The sequence below is a fragment of the Sorex araneus genome, chromosome 2 (assembly GCF_027595985.1).
Source record: "Sorex araneus isolate mSorAra2 chromosome 2, mSorAra2.pri, whole genome shotgun sequence".
NCBI classification, from domain to species: domain Eukaryota; kingdom Metazoa; phylum Chordata; class Mammalia; order Eulipotyphla; family Soricidae; genus Sorex; species Sorex araneus.
Genome location: NC_073303.1, coordinates 17,700,344 through 17,720,401, shown reverse-complemented (window position 1 = coordinate 17,720,401; position 20,058 = coordinate 17,700,344). Strand labels below are relative to the sequence as shown.

At 43.3% G+C, this 20,058-nt stretch overlaps 1 protein-coding gene across 3 annotated transcripts in view; it reads left to right on the top strand.

The window, feature by feature from the left end:
* The window catches only part of RNF144B (ring finger protein 144B), a 195,427-nt gene that overhangs the window by 152,385 nt on the left and 22,984 nt on the right, over positions 1-20,058 (top strand). For all 3 annotated transcript variants that reach the window (XM_055126853.1, XM_055126852.1, XM_055126851.1), the window contains exon 4: positions 11,468-11,528. In XM_055126853.1, coding sequence (XP_054982828.1) covers positions 11,468-11,528 — 61 coding nt within the window. The remainder of the gene's footprint in view (positions 1-11,467; positions 11,529-20,058) is intronic.

The following is a 20,058-nucleotide window of genomic DNA, read 5'->3' as shown; positions in this document are numbered from 1 at the left end:
TTCGGTTGCTCAGTACCACACGTGCTTAGTAGCTGTCAGATTGGACAGCCCAGAATAGAACATTTCGACACTGTGGGAGATTGTGTTGCATCATGTGGCTTAAATAGATCTGCGAGTGAGTGATAAGTGTCAGCCATCAACACTGCATCAGGGGTTAGGATATGTTAGCACTTATGAGGGCAGACATTTCCCACCTAGGTCTCTTCTCCTTTTAACTTTTTTAACTCTTTATCCTCCCCACCCGGCCCTTACCCTATATCCTTTATACATTTGTATGTCTGATCCCATTTGTCTAGTTTTACTCTAAAAGCAAATTTGGCCCGTATTAAAAACCAATCATAGCCACACTGCTTTTCAGACTTATCAGAGGACGTTTGAAAACTAGCACAAAAACAAATTCAAGCTACATGATGGTATTTTTAAAATTTGAGTCTGTTTCCCATGAATGAGTAAGAAGATAGTTACAGTACTTGCAATTAATGAATAATTAATGAATACGACTAATTCTAGTTGCATTAATGAGCGATAATAGGACAGTTTCTGTGCTCACTGGTCTGGCTAAAAGAGAAACAGTAAGTGTACAGTGATCAACTGTCCTTAACCAACTTGCCATTGTTGGTATTTTGTATGTTTGGCTTGTTTCAGTGAAAAGAAATGGTGGTAGAAATGTCTATAATTTTGAATGGAGAAAAGTAGATTTTATTGGAGATATTGATAGTTTCACCAATTTGTACAGGAGTATGCTTCTCAAGACAAATACCACACACACATGAACTTGGGCTGCAGCGCCTTCCTCTCTGACTTGCTGTAGTGAAACTTTTCTTATATCTAGTCATATTGTATTTAATAGAGAATTGTTCATCTAGGGGGTCCTGATTGAATCCTAGTGGTATTTAGCCACCCCATGCTTGACTGGGTTCTATCTCTGTGACGACTTCTTTTTCCTATCAAAAAAAACATTAGAGGAGCTGGAATGATAGTACAACAGGTCGGGTGCTTGCCTTGCATGTGGCCAACCCAGTTTCATCCCCCGCACCCCACATGACCACCGAGCCTGGCTAGAGTGATCCTCTGAGCACAGAGTTAGGAGTTAGCCCTAAGCACCACTGGGTGTGACTCTGAAAGCAAAAAAAAAAAAAACAGTTTGATTAGATGAGTAACACATCAGGACACTTTGCTCGTCAAAGTGATTCTGGTTAAGGTTAAATTTCTCTTTGTGTTGCAACCAATGGCTCATCATTCATTGACTTGGAGGCTGCATTTCAGCGTAACGTTTCATCATCTTCAGAGGATGCCAGCACGGACGCTTGTTCCTCTGCATGCTTTCCCTGAAGCTCTAGCTCACGCTGTTACCCGTGCTCCAGGTGGAGCCTCCTTTAGGCTTTAGGTCTTGCCTCCTCCCTGCTCTGCCGCTCAACTTTTATTGATCAGGAACAGCTTCATCAGCAAAGTGTTATGGCCCCGTCAAGTACTGCTTGCCTGGGGTAGGAAACAGTAGGGAAGGTCATTTCCTGTCCAGCATCCCGGAAGCCGCTGGGGGAAATGTGTCCCCAAGAGCTGGGGGCTCATCGTGCCCCCGCTGGGAGCCAGGGAAAAGCAGGACTTTCCTTCCTTGGGTCATCTGGTACTTTCAGCAGTGGCTCTGCCGGGCCTTTCTAAGACATGGAATCCAGGCCTGGTTTCCAGTGTGGAATTAGGAGAGGCGGGATCAGGTAGTCTCTAAGGCATTACTGCAGGTGAGGCCTTTGCTTGAAGCTACAGCCTTGCTAAGAGGCGATGACTCATGCGAGCTCCGGGTGTGGAGCATAGCACCCCTGGGTGCTGGGAACGTCGGAGCCATTTGTTTGGGCGATCTGAAAGTAGCAAGTGTATAACCTGTTGGAGTAGTACTTCCTGTGGCGCGACCTGAGAAATTAGACTTCTCCACATTGCCCGCTGGCTGTGCAGGGCAGGCCACAAACTCTCACCTACTAGTTCATTGTCTAAACCCTGGGGCACTGAAACAACCAGTTTGTCTTTTTAAAATTTTTTTTAATTAAAAAAAATCTTATCTGAGATACCGTGATTTACAACACTATTAATGACAGGGTTATTTTTCACGTAGACAAGATTTCAACACCACACCCTCCCCAGGTGTGTCCTCTTCCTCCACCACTATCTCAGGTTCTACTTGGTCCCCCCCACCCCCAACCCACCACACACCTATCTCCCCTGCCATGGTAAGCTCAGTTCTGTAGACGTTCTCAGGGTCTGTTGCATTTGTTATTCCCTTCCCCCCCCCTTTTTTTGGGGTCACACCCGGCGAGGCACAGGGGTTACTTCTGGCTCTGCACTCAGGAGACCATATGGGAATCGAACCTGGGTCTGCTGCATGGAAGGTAAATGCCCTACCCACTGTGCTATCGCTTTAGACCCTTGTTATTCCCTTTCTTTTTGTATGACCCCCTCGTCCCCCCATAGGAGAGTGATAGTTTTGGTATCTGTCCCTCTCTTAGCTGACTTCACTCAGCGTAATACCCTCTAGTTCCATACATCTTGTTTTTTACTGCCTGTGCGCACACCAGAGACAGGATGGGTGTGGCTGCTTATGAGAAAAGGGTGGCGGTTCCAGAGTTTCCACAGGAAAAGGGTGCTCAGCAGATACTTGGGAAGACCAGGATGAAGGAATGGGGCATGGAATTTAAGGAACTGGAAGTTGCATTTGCAACTTAGCGTTTGGTCATACTGAGTGTTTATTTTTACTTTCTGGGCTCATACCCGGCGATGCTCAGGGGTTACTCTAGGCTCTGCATTTAGGAATTACTTTTGGCATTGCTCAGAGAGACCCTATGGGATGCTGGGAATCGAACCCAGGTCTGCCCCATGCAAGGCAAATGCCCTACTCGCTGTGCTATCCCTCTGGCCCCAATACTGCATGTTTGTTAAGGGTGCTTTGGTGGAGACTGCACTGGGAGCTGCCGGGCTTCCTCCAACTCACTTGTCCGTGTCCCCTCACCTCCGTCTCTTCTTTCTGTGTGAAATTGGGCCAGGGGAAAGCTGGGGCGACCCAGGAAAGTGGCCAGGAGCAGTCCTTAGTTAGGAGCAGTCCTAAGGGGGAGAGGTTGAATGTGTCGAGAATAACCTTAGGGGGGCAATATGTGTTGACTGGAGAAGAATAAAAGTTGGAATATTTTCACATTTTGGCATCTGTCCCCCAAACACAAAGCCGTTAATTGGAAAGGACACACGCACATCTATGTTGCGGCACTTAGGATAGTAACAAGATGTAGAAACAACCCACATGCCCAACTACTGATGGATAGACCAAGAAGTCATGGTTTATTCCCAATATACCCAATGGAATATTGGACCATGCCACTCTTAAGAAAGAACAAAATCATACAGTTTGCTACAACATGGAATTTATTCATGTTACAACATGAATAAAAATCATAGAATTTGCTACAACATGGATGAACTATCATGCTGGGGTAAGTCAGTCAGGAGGAGGGATAGCTACAGAGTGATGTCACTCACGTGTGAGACTTAAAGATGCACAGCAAGGCAGCAGTGAAGGACCAAAGCAACACAATGGAAGAACAAATGATCCACATGAATGAGTTGGTGGCTGAGAGGACTGGAAGGAAGGGGCATTGGGGTCTTTGTGAAAGGGAGGAGGGTACGATGATGAGGGGTATGCTCTCGGAGTTATCTGCATGGGAAACCTTCATTAACAGTCTGAATTACAGCACCTCAGTCAATAAAAAAGGGTATCTCTCTATCTAAATCCTGAAAAGAGTTGGTGTTTTTTTTTTTATTCCTGAACTTAATTTTTTTTAAAACACAAAGGATAAAGGAACTTGCCAAGCCAGAGTTACTAGACTTTTTTTTTTTAAGGTTCCATATGAAGGGTGTTTTCTGAGCTAATGGACTATTTTATTTTCAGATTACACTGTAGGGCCACAGAAGGCAGGAGAGAGGTCTGGCATGAATTCTCCCTTAGACTCCATGAAAAGAATTAATCCTGCTAATATCTCTTACTTCAGACCATAAAAGAATAATTTTCTGTTGTTTTAACATTTCCTTCCCTCCAAAAAAAACCCCACTCTCAAAACAAAAAAATCATCTTTTTTGTTTGCTTGTTTGTTTTGCTTTTTGGGTCACACCTGGTGATGCACAGAGGTCACTCCTGGTTCTGCACTCGAGAATCACTCCTGGCGGTGCTCAGGGAACCATATGGAATGCTGGGAATTGAACCCAGGTCTGCCGCTTGCAAGGCAAATGCCCTACCTGCTGTGCTATCGCCGCAGCCCCACAAAAAAACCATCTTGCACGCCACTGGAGAGTAATGATGTTCCCGAACTGCTTCTTTAAGGAAATGAAGAAGCACAGGTGCAAGGAATTGCCTAGAGCTGGCATTTTACCCAGATCTGGGTCAAGTGGGAAGGGCAGGGGAGAGTGTGGAGAGAGAAACTGAGGGCTCTGAAGGATGGAGCAAAAGCATCACCATGCAGAAGCTGGGGACACAGTCCTGGCCCTGGATGCGGGCGTCCTCCCGTCATTCCCTTCCCCTGGGCCCTGCTGCTGGCTCCTGGACAGGAACGCCCTCTTGAATTTTCATCCCGGTTTGATAGCTCGGCTGTGGGAAAGGCTGAGTATCCCCAGGTGACTGTGTCACCTGTCTGTGAGGAAGTGTGCTTCTGTTCAGGACTGGAATCCCAGACACCGTCTCTGTGCCCGGAGAGGACACCGCTTTCGAAATCATTTCTCTTGCAAGTAGTTGTGCCCATCACGGCACCTCCACCGTGGCCAGAGCTCGGACCTGCTGTGTGGTCATCGGCGTCCCTGGCTAGTCTTACCGACTGTGCTCTTGGTTCTGCCTGTTGCTTAACATCCCTAAAGCAGAAGTAGGACTTCCAGGACGACTCCTGAGGGCTGGGCTTCCCTCCCCATCTCTTCTGGCTTTTTGCATCCGGATGGGTCCTTGGCAGGGGTTTCTGCTTCCCTGGCTTCCGTGTTTGAGTGTTTTGAACTATTTCACGTATTAACCAAGCCAGTGCGTGTTACCTTGATCAGGATTCTGTACGTAGACCCCATTTGTAGCATAGATGCTTCACTGGCATGCAGGTACTGTGACTTGATCTCTCTTTCGTTTGCTATTGAAAAGCTAATGCTTATGGGTCTTTGTGTGTGTGCGTGTGTGTGTGTGTGTGTGTGTGTGTGTTGTGAGTGGTGCTCAGGAAACCCAGAACCCCCACTGATAATTCTCTGCCAACCAAGTCAGTGATTCAATACAAGAACCCAAGGATACGGTGTTGCTTGGGTCTTTCAGTGCCAGGCATATCTGAGCCACCTCAGCATTGGTGGGGACCTTCAGTGCCGCACCCAACCTGCTCTACTACCACTCCAGTCCTTATAGTTTATTAAACATAAGGCTTTCATAATCCTTGCATACCACTTTTGGGCAAAAACATTAGCATAAAATCTGATGAGGATTTATACAGTGGAATATGGTAGCCAGGTGTGTCCTGATCTACTTACTAAAAACCAACAAAAACAACCACAAAAAGGAGAACACTTAGGAAAACACCATGGCAACAATTGTAGGGAAGAATTATGGATAGATACAAAGATTAGTGGGCAAAGGTATGGTGGGAAACAGAATGATTGCAGAATCTCACAATGTCTGCCTGAAAGTCATTTGTGATTTGCCAAGGGTGGAGCTGTGTGGTAAATACACTGCTACCCCCAACAAACATGCCCCAAGTTGATAAGTTACCATCACTAATCTGAGACAAGTTGTCTTCCTGATGGCCCGATATCCATTCGGATCTCCTCTTGCCAAAAAAGCACTGCCTCAAAGTCAGGAGGAGAAGCAGGACACTGCTTGGACTTCTCCAGTGTGCCAAGGTCAGGGAAGGCGAAGACAGAGGGAGGGATTGATACCGACGGCAGAAGGGTTGGGAGATAAAGGGGCAGCAGAGCACAGCGAGGTGTCCTAGGTCGGTCTTGCCTGGGAGAGCAGACACACGCGGGGGAACAGTTTGTGACTTTGGAAGAAGACCTTCACATCGCTGCACTCTTTCGTGTCACTGTCCATTTCATTATTTTAATTATTAACTGCGATTATGTAAGGGGTTAACCATGGGGGGAATTGGGGGACATGGCCTTGAGGAAGTCTATACTATTTTTGTCATTGCTCACAGTCTAAAATGATCTCAAAATGGGAAAGCTACAAAGAAACGGTTCTGGCATGATTTTGAAGGACTTGGCACTTCCTTGTTGGCAGGGAGAGGAGCTTGTGTACCACGAGACACCAATTTATACTCACCTTTATTACTCCCTAGAATTTTCTCTCCTGCAATCAGGTTTTGAGTCCCTGTGATTGTCTTTTCTTAAAAAAAAAAAAAAAAGAATAAAGGAGCTACCCTTAACTGGTCTCTTGATTGAGCTATCAGTGATCATCCGAACACATTTATTTCAATTTGAGCATGATTACGCAACCTAGGGCAGTGGTGACTTTGCTTCAGATGGCAAAAGAAGCTGGAACTGAATCTTCCACATTTTTTATTTTTAAACTAAGTCCAGCTTTCTTTCATTTAGCGCTAAAAGCATGATGGAAACATTTCAGAAAATTAGCTCTAATCTGTGAAATCCAAATGAGATGAAGGATTCAATTTTTAAAATGCCTCCTAGGGGAGCTGAGGAGATTGCCCCGCAGGTAGGACGCTTGCCTTGCAGGCAGCCAACCTGGGTTTGATCCCTGGCTCCACATATAGTCCCTCTGGGCACTGCTGAATCCCCATCTTATGTATATGTATTGCTTCCTGAATAACAGAAGTTCTTTAATTTTATTTTTTAAATATTTATTTATTTGTTTGTTTTTTAATGAATCACCGTGAGAAAGTTACAGACTTACAAACATTCATACTTACGTCTCAGTCATACAATGACCGAATACCCATCCCTCCACCAGTGCCCATTCTCCACCACCAATGTTCCCAGAGGCAGGGGTTGGGGGGTGGGAGGGATAACTGAAGTTCTTAAAGGGCCCTGTGACCTCATGACCTCATGACCTCGGGCTTCTAGCCTGTGTTTAACCCCTCTAAGACTATCAAGCAGACAGAAGCAATACACATCTAAGTGGTGGAGGTTCAGGGGTTCTTTTTATTCCAAAACAGGTGAAATAGAATGAGAAAGGAGGGAACTATTATTTCTTTGATCACCACTTTCAGGGGAAAAATAGATTTACACAGAGGTTCAATTATTCTCAAACTAAGATATATGAAAGAATAAATAGGGGAGAAATGGGTAGCTCAGGGTGCAGGCATGTGTCTTGCATGTATAATGAGTTGAGTTGGACTCGGGCACTACGTCAACCCCGAAGGACTTCTGGATATGACCCTGGTGACCCCCATCCTCTGGACCCTAGCATTGAACTGTCTCCCCCAAAGAAAACATTTTGAAGGGATTTGAAGGGAAGTTATATATGAGCGATAGCACAGCGGTTAGGTGTTCGTCTTTCATGCGGCCGACCCGAGTTCGATTCCTCCACCCCTCTTGGAGAGCCCAGCAAGCTACCGAGAGTATCGAGCCCACGCGGCAGAGCCTGGCAAGCTACCTGTGGCGTATTGGATATGCCAAAAAGCAGTAACAATAAGTCTCTCAATGAGAGATGTTACTGGTGCCCGCTCAAACCAAATCGATGAGCAACGGGATGACAGTGACAGTGATATATATATATATATATATATATATATATCATCATCATCATCATCATCATCATCATCATCATCATCCCATTGATCATCAAATATCTCGAGTGGTCTCAGTAATGTCTCCATTCATCCTAGCCCTGAAATTTTAGAAGCCATATATATATATGCATATATATATATATATATGTAATGATCTATGACTACCCTGTGGGCTGAAGTAAAATTGATCTTTAACTCACTGATAGCATTTATCTTTTTAATTAAAAATGAGACCTATCTCTACTGTTGCCGGCTTTTTGCTACGTAAATCTCTGTCTGTCTGCATGTGCTCTGGCGGGTGGCGGGGGGCTGCAGTCTGGGGCTCACTTGCTCTAGCTCTACCCTCTGTGCTCCAGCCCCAGGCTCTGTGTTCATTCCTGTCCTGGCTCTCGCTGGCGTTTCATCCACATTGATCACATCTCATCTGTTGGTTTTGCCTCCCATAAACTGTGCTTGACTCCCCTGTCAAATGAATTGCTTGGCGTGGCAAAGGCAACGTTTTTAGGGGGTGACCCAGGAGGGCTGGAAGCAGTCCACCTCAGTCCTGAGAGTCGGATTTTTTTCATTATTATTATTAGTTGTTTGCTTTTTTGAGTCACACCCAGCGATGCACAGGAGTTACTCCTGGCGGCTCATACACTCTGGAATTACTCCTGGCGGTGCTCAGGGGACCGTATTGGGATGCTGGGAATCGAACCTGAGTTGGCCGCATGCAAGGCAAACGCCTTACCCGCTGTGCTAACTCTCCTGCCTCTAATTTTATTTTTTCTGAATCACTGTGAGCTACTGTTACAAAGCTTTCATGTTTGAGTTTCAGTCATGCAAATGATCGAACACCCATCCCTTCACCAGTGCAAATTTTCCACCCCCAATGTCCTCAGTATCTTTCTCCACACCTCCCACCCCCATCCCACCTCTCCCCCTGCCTCTGTGACAGACAGTTTCCCTCTTACTCTCTCTCTACTTATGGACATTATGGTTTGCAATACAGATACCGAGAGGCCATGATGTTTGGTCCTTTATCTACTTTCAGCACACCTCTCCCTCCCGAGCAATCCCTCCAATCATCATTGACTTAGTGACCCCCTTCTCTATCCCAGCTGCCTTCTCCCCCAGCTCATGAGACAGGCTTCCAACTATGGAGCAATATTCCTGGCCCTTGTCTCAACTGTCCTTGGGTGTCAGCTCATACTATGATATTTTATATTTCACATACTATGATATTTTATATCTCACAAATGAGTGCCGTCATTCTATGTCTGTGCCCCTGAGAGTGTTTTTAATGGGGGTGACAAGAGTGCAGAATTCCCCCCTACAGTCAGATTTCTAAAATATCTCTGAGGTCTCTCTGTCCGAAATGGCATCGCCACTCAAATCTTAGTCCCACACTCAGGTAATCTCAGGTTACTTGTCCTCCACCTGAAGTGACTCAGTGACAAAGGCAGGAACCGAGGTGCGATTGCCAGCACGGGCCTGCCCCGCCCCCCCATCACCCCTGCATTGTATTGGTGACAAGTTCTTCCCTCAGAAAAGATGTTAAGTTCGTGTTCTATCAGATGAAACAAAACTGGCTTTTAATATAATAGAAGCCTACTCATATATTTTTTAATCTAGGAGCTTTAATTTTTTTTTAAATTTTCATAAAAACCATCATTTACAAAGTTGTTCATTGTTAGGTTTGACACATGCCATGTTCCAGCACCAATTCCACCACCAATGTCTTCTTCCCTCTCCCAGGACCCCCAGGTTCCTTCCTGCTACCCCAACTCCAAACCGGCCTCCATGACAGATACATTTTAAGTTTAGCTCCCAGAGTTTGGATCTCACATTTTCAGTGTTGTTGGCCCACTTCTCTACACCACTGATACACTTGGACCCCATGGCCTGTTTCTCTTTGCTTCCGGTCTGTCTCTTCTCCCCTTCATTTCTTTTCTTCTCTAAGGAGCTTTTCTATAAGGTTATAAAGAAAATGCCAGGTGCCTGATGCAATTTATGTCTTTCTGTGCTTCACCTGGGATGAAGAAGACTGAAGACCCTGCCTGGCAGTCTTCCTACATTTTAGACAATTTATTCATCTGCAAAATTGGAAATTTTTTTTTTTTACTTTTGGGGTCACACATGGCAATGCACAGGGGTTACTCCTGGCTTTGCACTCAGGAATTATTTCTGGTGGTGCTCAGGGGACCACATGGGGTGCTAGGAATCGAACCTGGGTAGGCCGCATGCAAGGCAAATGCCCTAACCACTGTGCTATTGCTCCAGCCCCCAAATTGGAAAATTCTGTGTGTGTGTGTGTGTGTGTGTGTGTGTGTGTGTGTGTGTGTGTGTGTGTGAAGTGCTTGGGTTCTCAGGCCTAGCCACGCCCACTCCCAGTGGTGCAGTGCTGAGAATCAAACTCGGGCCTCACACATGCTAGACCTGTGCTTTACCATTTGAGGTATCTTCCTACTCCTCAAATGAGCTACATACACATATAATTTTTTCAGGTTTTCTTTAAAATTTTAGTCTCTGTGATTTATAACATTGCCATGTATACAAAATTCTAACACCACACCCCCTGCCCAGATTCTCCATCTCCCTCTACCAGTAAATATATTTCTCAGTATGATTTTACTGTCTTGTTTTTAAAATCTGCTTTTCTCAAGCAGCTTCCCTGGGTTGTAGGCTGTTAATTCCACCTAGATATATTTCACTCCAAGACTATATAATGCTTCAGAATTGACACAAGCAAGACTATGTTCTGTATCAACTCGCCAAACATCTAGAAGCCTAATGTCAGATCCTTTGATTTTCTTTGTTGTAAATCTTTTAAGCAATGTCAATATACTTGCACGTTGACGTCAATGGAATTATTATTTTTAGAATGCCCGTGTAAGAGCAGTTAGCTTTTCCTGCAGCTGCCTAGGAAATCCAGTTAAAAAATGATTAATCCAAAATGTCATTTGGTTTGATTTGAATCATCGTTGTTTACTAGTAAATCTTTGGTTTCATATTGCCGTCAGAAATGGAAATGTGAGTCTGGCCACAAGAAATATCTCAAGCACTTATTTTCTGTAGGGGGCACGATGGCAATGCCTAGTACCCAACCCAGAGCCCATGGAACTGTTTTTTTTTTCGGGAGAGATGATCCTTTTGTAATCTATTCCAGAGATGGCTATGATATTTTAAAAAATCATTCGTGGGTGCTATTTATTGATCTAATCTTTCAAGGATTCTAAAGTAAGAACAATATTCTAAAAACATTCCTCAATGACTTGTGTGTGAAAGAGAGAGAGACAGACAGACAGAGAGACAGAGAGAGACAGATATATATATATACATATATATATATATATATATATATATATAGAGAGAGAGAGAGAGAGAGAGAGAGCGACATGAAGGGAAGGAGGGAGGAAGGCAAGGAAGGCAAGGAAGGAAGGAGGGGGGGAGAGCATGCTGTCCTGTCTGTCTACAGAAACAGATTCACATGGTTGTCTAGATACTACTAGCATTATGGCAGGTGATGATTTCTGTGCCTTGAGTGATGGCGGCTTCTACTACGGTCAGGGTAGGGGGTGGTCTGAGCACCACAGGGAGGCCTGCTGCACGCACAGTGTGGAGAAAAGAAAGTTTGCAAACAGATGGCCCAGAGAGGATCGTGGCAGCCTGATGGGGAGAGATCATGCAGGACTGCGTGCGCCCCCGGTCCTGTGAAGGGCACAGTCTCACCGTTCTCTCTCTGCTTTCAGATTTCCTGCCTGATGCCTGTGGACCAGTTTCAGCTCTATCAGCGGTTAAAATTTGAACGAGGTATGACCCGTCCCCGGTAACTCTCTGCCAAGGGTGGCCGTCTGCACATACTCCTTACATCCCATGGGAGCAGGGTGGCAGCTTCGGGGTATCTACAAGGCCCCAACGGCACCCCCGAAGGGGAAAACAGTGATTGCAAAGCCACCCTCAACTTTTCCAGCCAGGAGACAGAAATGCACATCAGCAAGAAGGGAAACGTTCTTATGTTGGCTGTTTTGTCTTTTTAAGTTTGGCTTCTGTGAGAAAGGTCCTTATAAGAGAAAGTAACGCTCAGAAATGAGTGTTACCATCAGATTTCCAGCTCTGGAGACCAACCTCGGGACATTAATCAGCCCAGACACTTTTATTACTCCCTATAATATTTATCACTTATTCTTTTGATATGACATTTATTATCACAGTGATGGTAAGGATACTGTTTTAATGCCATCTGGATACTGTTTTAATGCCATCTACCATGTATGGGACCAAGTTTCTTCCTAATTTTGGGTTTTGGGTCAATTATATAGCTTTTCTATTTATGCCAACATTGTTGAAGTTTTTTTTTTTTTTTGTCTTTTGATCTTATTGAGGAATCCTTTTCCTGCTATCATCACTTTAGTCTCTCCTGAAATGAAGGTCTATTTCTGTATCTGACAAATAGGGGAAAAATTATTTCCCCCAGAACTCATAGAACTTGTAGAGCCTCATTGAGTATATAAAATAAGCTCTAATATAGAATGGAAATAATGTCTTCTGATTGCTGACCCGGGCTAATTAGTCTGGACTAATAAAATCTAAAGGCGAGGCGAGGGAAAAAATGAGTGCTTCACTCTTCCACACCAGCAAGTTTGGTAAATACAACGACCCCTTCTGTGACGCGTGCCGAATGTAGACTAGAGACTGAACGCAATGGCTGCTCAACACCTTTATTGCAAACCACAACACCTAATCAGAGAGAGAGAACGAAAGGGAATACCCTGCCATAGTGGCAGTGTGGGGTGGGGGGAGACGGGACTGGGGAGGGTGGGAGAGATGCTGGGTTTACTGGTGGTGGAGAATGGGCACTGGTGAAGGGATGGGTTCTCGAACTTTGTATGGGGGAAACATGAGCACAAAAATGTATAAATCTGTAACTGTACCCTCACGGTGATCCACTAATTAAAAATTAAAAAAAAATAAAACATACAAAATAAAATAACAACAGCAACAAAATACAACGACCCATTTTTCCTTTAGATTTTTGCCTCATTTCTGATGGATAGTTTTTGAAAGAACAAAGAGAACTAGGTGGTTCAGGAAGACGAGTAAGGCAGGTTCCCAGGTTGGATTTTATTGCATAGGACCAAGTTCTGGCTCTATCTCAAGCTTATTTATGTTTTTCAGGAAGCCAAAAGCTGATTCATCTCTCAGGGGTTTATTAACTAAACTCATAAGACTCATAGGATGGGTGTTTTAAGGTGGAATTCGCTTTAAACAGTGCTTGGGCAGCATTACTTGCATTTCAAATAGCTGATCCATTTTTGCTCTATCGGAAGTTTGGACTGGAGCAATAGCACAGCGGGTAGGGTATTTGCCTTGCACATGGCCAACCTGGGTTCAATTCCTCTATCCCTCTCGGAGAGCCCTGCAAGCTACCGAGAGTATCCCACCCTCACTACAGAGCCTGGCAAGCTCCCTGTGGCATATTCAATATGCCAAAAACAGTAACAACAAGTCTCACAATAGAGATGTTACTGGTGCCCGCTCAAGCAAATCGATGAACAATGGGACAACAGTGCTAGAGCTACAGGAAGGCTCAGACAGGAGACTAGCAAACAGACCATTGTTGAACATGGATCCAGAATTGATCTGTACGGGTCCAGAACTAACTGGAGAAGTTAGTGATGGACATATTGACACTCCCTGGTTCATCCAGGGACTGAGTTTTAACTGAGCATGAAGCATTTGGATGTGTTAGCCAAACACAAAGATGGGAATATATCTGCCCGGCCATTCTCTCACTTTATCCCCATAGACTCCACTATCAAAATACTTGACGGCTGGAACATGGTTGAATTTTCAGGCTTCTTCCTCTGTCAGCAGGGCTCAGCCCATTTCCAATATTTCTCTGCCCTAAGACATGGCTCCTTTTCCCGAATGCCTCTTGGACCACCCACGTCCCATCTGCCTGAAGCAGACCTTATTGCTGATTGTTTTCTTCTTAGGGACATGAGCTAAAATGCTTTTGTGTAACTCGTGAGAAAAATTCTAATAGTACCAGCAGCGAAGACTTTCTATAGATTGGTTCTCAGTGATAAGGATAAAGTTTCCATTAATTAAAAAAATCACTGCAAGTATGAAACAATAATATTGGTACTATTGTACATAAGCTTTTTTAAAAACCCAAATTAAAATAGTTGGGTATAATTGTTGACTTTGTCACTTATTAGCTGTAGTCAACTTTGCTTAATTTCTGCAAATCATTTCTCACACTTGTAAAATAAGGATATTAGTATAACCTATATCATGGGGTTGGTATGAGGGCTAAATGGTTAATAAATGTACAGTACTTTTGCCTGTGACTCAGCATTCAAAATATCAGTAGTTGGTAGTACTAAAATCAGTGTCAACTCAAATAACTTGTACATTCAAGAATACCCATTCTCGGGGCTGGAGTGTACAGTGGGTAGGGCATTTGCCTTGCATGCGGCCAACCCGGGGTTCGATTCCCAGTATCCCTTATGGTCCCTTGAGCACTGCCAGGAGTAATTCCTGAGTGCAAAGCCAGAAGTAACCATGTGCATCGCTGGGTGTGACCCAAATGAAAAAAAAAAGAATAATCATTCTCTTATTCCACTTTTTCCAAGATAGGATCATTGTAGTACTTTATCGGAAATAGCCTTATATTGACATAAATATTGTAATCATCTTTTGGTCAATGGGATGTGTACAGGTGAAGATAATTCAGCATGTCTCTTTTTAAAAAATTATTTAATGCTTTGCCTGTTCATCCCTCCCTCCTTCAAACCCTGTGCAATCACTCAACTTTTCACTTTCTTCCTACTATTTTTTCCAGAATTTTATATATTTGTAGTTATATTACCCATAGCCCCCCCTCCAGATTCTTTCCCTTAGGAATGTACTTTTTCTTTCATTTTTGTTGGGGGTGAGGGCAAATCCTCTGTGATGTTTGTAGTTTGGATTTCTGTTTCATTTCTTTTTATTGCTGAGTCTTTCCCTGTATCTCCACATTTTGTCTATCTCTGCATCTGTTGATGGCAACTTGGCTTGTTTCCACATTTTGGCTTTTGTGGATGATGCTACAGTGGAGGAGTGAGGGGGGTGAGTATCTCTTTGAGCTCCTACTTTCGATCCCTTTTGGTATATAGTAGGGGTGGAATTGCATGGTCATATGGTAATTCTATGTTTCATTTTTGAGAAACTGCCAAACTGTGTAACCATTTATTTTAAATACAAATTTAATCAGAATTTTTTTTTTTTGCTAATACATGGAAGTCTGTTTAGCTTGGAAATTTATTAATTCTGGTGAGCATTTATTTCAGTTCTGTCATTTTATTTAAAAAAATGAAAACTAAGGGCAAGACATTTTGATCTTAAGCAATTTTGAAGGCAGTCTGCAATCATTTGAAGGCAGTCTTACAGATCACTATTAGAAAATAAACATTTGAAGTAAGAATAAAAAAATTAAGTTCATACAGTGCAATAGAATGTACTTGATTGGAATCTTTTGGCCTTTTTTTTCCTGGGATGTGGGCACACCCAGCAATGCTCAGGGCTTACTCCTGGCTTTGTGCTCAGGAATCACTCTTGGCAGTGGTGAGGGAACCAGGAATTGGAGCCATGTCGGCTGCATGCAAGGCAAGTACCTACCTGCAGTATTATCTCTCTGGCTTTGATTGGTGTCATTGTTACCTAATCTGTAGATCTTGATTTTAGGCCAGAGATGTGATGTAGGGGGTTAAATACATATGTGAGACCTTACATTAGAACATGAACTGACCCCTTGAGCATCACTGGGGATGACCTCCACAATTGACAAAAATATTTCAATTATATTTTATATAACAAATTACATAGCCACCTCAAAGTCAAAACTTAACAGCATAGAATTGTTTAAAACATTGAATTGCTTAGAGGGGGATGTGGGATGTGATAAATCCTAATAATGTGAATTATATGGAAATAGAGCTCATTCAGCGCCAAGATAGAATTATACAGATTATTATTGCTTTGAATAAAATGTACTCAGATTAGTGACAACCCTTTATCTTAGGTATAAAAATGGCTGGTTTTGCCCAATTGCCTACCAAGTTATTTTCTCTAGCTTTTGTTTGAAATCCAGTGTTTTAATATGTCCTCTGATTTACATTATAGATATGATTAGTTTGCTCCTCTGTCTTTATTTTCATCTAAGTCTTTGGAGGGAAAAATCCTTCTCAGAGGAATGGGCCCAAATCTTCACTGTTTACAAAGCAGAGAGCGGCCATTAGACATCGATTTGTTATTCCGTGAATCCACCTTCCAATCATTTGTGACTCTCCCCTTGCTACTAATGCCTGTGGCTTTCCCTTTGCATTCTCTCTCTCTCTCTCTCTCTCTCTCTCTCTCTCTCTCTCTCTCTCTCTTTCAGAATCTATCTTTTAAAAACAGCTATTTTGTGAATTGGGGTAAGATGTTCTACCTTTAGTATATAAGTACCTTTGTTGTGTGTGTGTGTGTGTGTGTGTGTGTGTGTGAGATAACATGTCTTATTGTAATTGCAGGTTGCTTCAGCTGCCTCAGTAGCTTTGTGTGTCTGACCTGGATATTTGGGTTATCCAAATATTAGTGCTGTGGTTAGAACCTCTTACAAATGATTATGATGCCATCTTGCCCTTGATGAAAAATGAAGGAGCCCAGGGCGGGGGGCCGAGTGGTAGGGAGCCTGCCTTGCATGCACGAGGCTGTAAGGCTTGATTGATCCTTGCCCCGTGACCCAGTATGCAGCTCCCCTCTTTCTTACCTTTGCAACAACATTAAAAATGAAGGTAAATAGGAATTTGTTGCTCCGTTGGGATCGGTCCATCCTGCCGCACTCATGTGTGTGTTCAGTAAGGACCGAGTGGGCATGAAGCATCTCTTCACGCAGAGCTAAGTTCAGATGCTTCTTTGAGCTCTGGCCACCTTTCTTTCTTTCTTCCCCAGCTTCCTTTTCAGCGTTTCTTCCCCAAGCCTCCTTTCATTGTGAGGCATGCAGGACCTGGCTCTGTGGAGTTTCCTGTCATTCTTTGCCTGTTCTTGCTGAAATGCACACACACACACACACACACACACACACTGGCATTCAGGAACTGTCCAGGAAGCATTTTTCTCACCAGAGCTCCCTCTGTAATAATGATTTCTCAGAATCTTTTCTTTTTCAGACAGGGTCATACTTCATATCAGTTCAGTTACGTTTGGTCATACCTTCCATGTCTCATCAGTCATTGTTTCTGATCACAAGCCATCATGTGATGTGATGTGATGTGAAGTGATGTGATGTGTGTGTGTGTGTGTGTGTGTGTCTGTGTCTGTGTCTCTGGTTAGAAGTTCTCTGTGTATGTGTGTGTGTGTGTGTGTGTGTGTGTGTGTGTGTCTGTGTCTGTGTCTGTGTCTCTGGTTAGAATCTGTGTGTGTGTGTGTGTGTGTGTGTATGTGTGTTCTTTTGGGATCCGGTTTTTCTGGTGTGGTGGACATGGGGCTAAGTTTTCCTTCCTAAGCTGTTCTGTGCTATAAGATAACACTTTTCTATCAAGGTCATTCTTCCTGTATTTTGCCATCATTTTTTTTTCTTGATCAGTATTATTCTCAAATAGCTTTCCTCTGAAAGACTAAGGGATCTGCAAGAAAATGTTTCAGCTGAGGAGATTTTTAAAGGGAACCCGAATGAGAGGTAGTCATTTTATTATTTTTTTTTAGAAAATGTTAAGGTAATATGTTAGTGATAATGTTAATATTTATGGTTTTGATGGTGCAGTACCTTTGGGGTGTGTGTGTGTGTGTGTGTGAGAGAGAGAGAGAGAGAGAGAAACAGAGAGAGAGAGAGAGAGAGAGAGAGAGAGAGAACATGTCTTATTGTAATTGCAGGTTGCTTTAGCTGCTGCAGTAGTTTTGAGTCTGACCCACTACCAAAATATCCAAGACTAATGTCCTTATGTTACTTCTAACCCCTCTCCCCTGCTCCCCTCCGAGTAATAATCTCAGTTGTGCAGTCCAGGGCCAAGGGTTTGTCATCATTTGTTACTGCCTATTCACTCATTTTGTTTCTTTAGATAGGGGAGGTACAGTCCTAAGAGCCTGGCAAGCTACCTGTGGCATACTCAATATATCAAAAACAGTAACAATGACGGTTCTCATTCCCCTGATCCTGAACCCCCCATATGCCATCCTGCTGCACTAGCATGTGACAGGGATGAATGGAGACGTTACTGGTGCCCACTCAAGCCAATCGATGAACAGTGGGATGACAGTGATACAGTGATATACAGTGATACAGTCCTTACCTCTCCAGAATACACACCAGTCATCTTTATAAAATGGGACTAGGGATGGAATGATTACTCTCAGCTGCTATAAAGAATAAATGAGACAACGTTCTGTGCCTACAGCTCCGGTCAGTGTATTATTATTGCTATTATTAGTTATTATTATTATTATTGGACTGGAACGAAAGCACCTCGGGTAGGGCATTTGCCTTGCATGCAGCCGACCCAGGTTCAATTTCCCTGTCCCTCTCAGAAAGCCCGGCAAGCTACCAAGAGTATCCCGCCCGCACGGCAGAGCCTGGCAAGCTACCTGTGGCATATTTTATATGCCAGAAACAGTAACAACAAGTCTCACAATGGAGACATTACTGGTGCCCGCTTGAGCAAATCAATGAACAATGGGACGACAGATGATAATGCCTAATAACCCTGTGCTATTAGTTATTATCATTCATCACAACATTACCAATATGATCCTTCCCCAGTTTTTCAAACTAAACTAAGAAAGCATCTTTGCAAATCCAGACCACATCTTAGTGCTGTATAGTCTAATAAGAGCTCTTCTGTTTTCTTTGCATCTTAATCCAGATCTTTTCCAGCAAGTTTCCATCCTTTTTGTCCTAAATTCTAAGGAGTCATCGGAAAACGTAATAATCAGTGCTAATGCCTTACACCTCGCATTATATTTGCTTCCTTTATGCAATGTAACAAACTCTAGTCACGAATTCACTTTCTCTCCTTGAGCACCTCCAAGGAGATCAAGACTTGGCTGAGTCTTCAGAGGTTGCTGCTTTATAAAGAAAAGGTTCCATGGTGATAGTGAAGATCAAAATCTATTTAATAGCATGAGGATGTTTTTGCATAGAGACTGGCATCCTCAGGGTTAAAAAGCCTGATCCCATCATAGGCTCATTAACTGTGAGTTATGCAAATACCTAACTTTTGTGTTTGACCTGATAACTTCAAAAGCTATTTCTAGGTTTGAAAGTCTGTGGTTCTCCTCAACTATCTTGAGAGCAGCCTTTCCGCTGATGACCACCTTTGTTTGGGTATATTTATGGTGGCAGATGTTAATTCTGATCGGCTTACTGTAATTGCATTTTAACTATCTGCAGAAGACCTTTGTTCTCCAAGATACTGGAAAGCAAATTAACTTTGGCATAATTAAAAAATGCAGTGGGTCATAAAAATGAAAACAGTTTATCAGCTGATAATTAAATTAGCTTGGGTACTTGCTATTTCCCACAGTGACAAGAATTCCTCCAATGTCTTTTTTGGCACTGCCTCAGGGTGGCTGAGAAAACATTGCTGTTAGTGGTGAGATTCTACAAGGGAATGAAAATCAATGGTGTGCATCGAATGAAGGTAGCTGCAGGCACTTAAAGCAAGGAAGGTCTTGCCTTCAGTGTTTAAAAAGCAAAATCATGGCTAGAGTGATAATATAGCAGCTTGGGTGTTTGCCTTACAAGCAGCCAAGCAGGGTTTGATACGTGGCATCCGAAAAGGTCCCCTGAGCACCATCAGGAGTAATTCCTGAGTGCAGAGCCAGAAGTAACCCCTGAGCATCGCTAATTGTGGCTCATAAACCAAAAATAAAATATGAATAAAATAAAACAAAATCAGTGGGATAAGGCATGAACTTTATATTTCAGAGCAGCTTTCATTTCTTAGAACGTTTCTGCTTAACGCATATGGTCAGAACAGAAACATCAAAAATAGTTTTAAATAGCATTTTCTGCCTTGTATTATTTGCATGAAAAATAGTCATTTCTTTTTATTTTTGGTGATGCTGGGAATCAAATCAAGAGTCTCACACATGCAAGGCAAGTGTCATACCACTGAGTCACATTCCTGGCCCCCAGCAGAACCCTAAACTTCCCTTCAGTGATCAGTACAATGATCCCGAGTAAGTGTTAGTTCCACTCTGTGAAGTTGTTTATCTCTTACATAAACATGTCACAGGACTCACTTCTACTATGGCTTATATCATGACTGTCAGCACATTGAATAATAGCAAACTATTTTGGGGGGCTATCAGTTGGGGC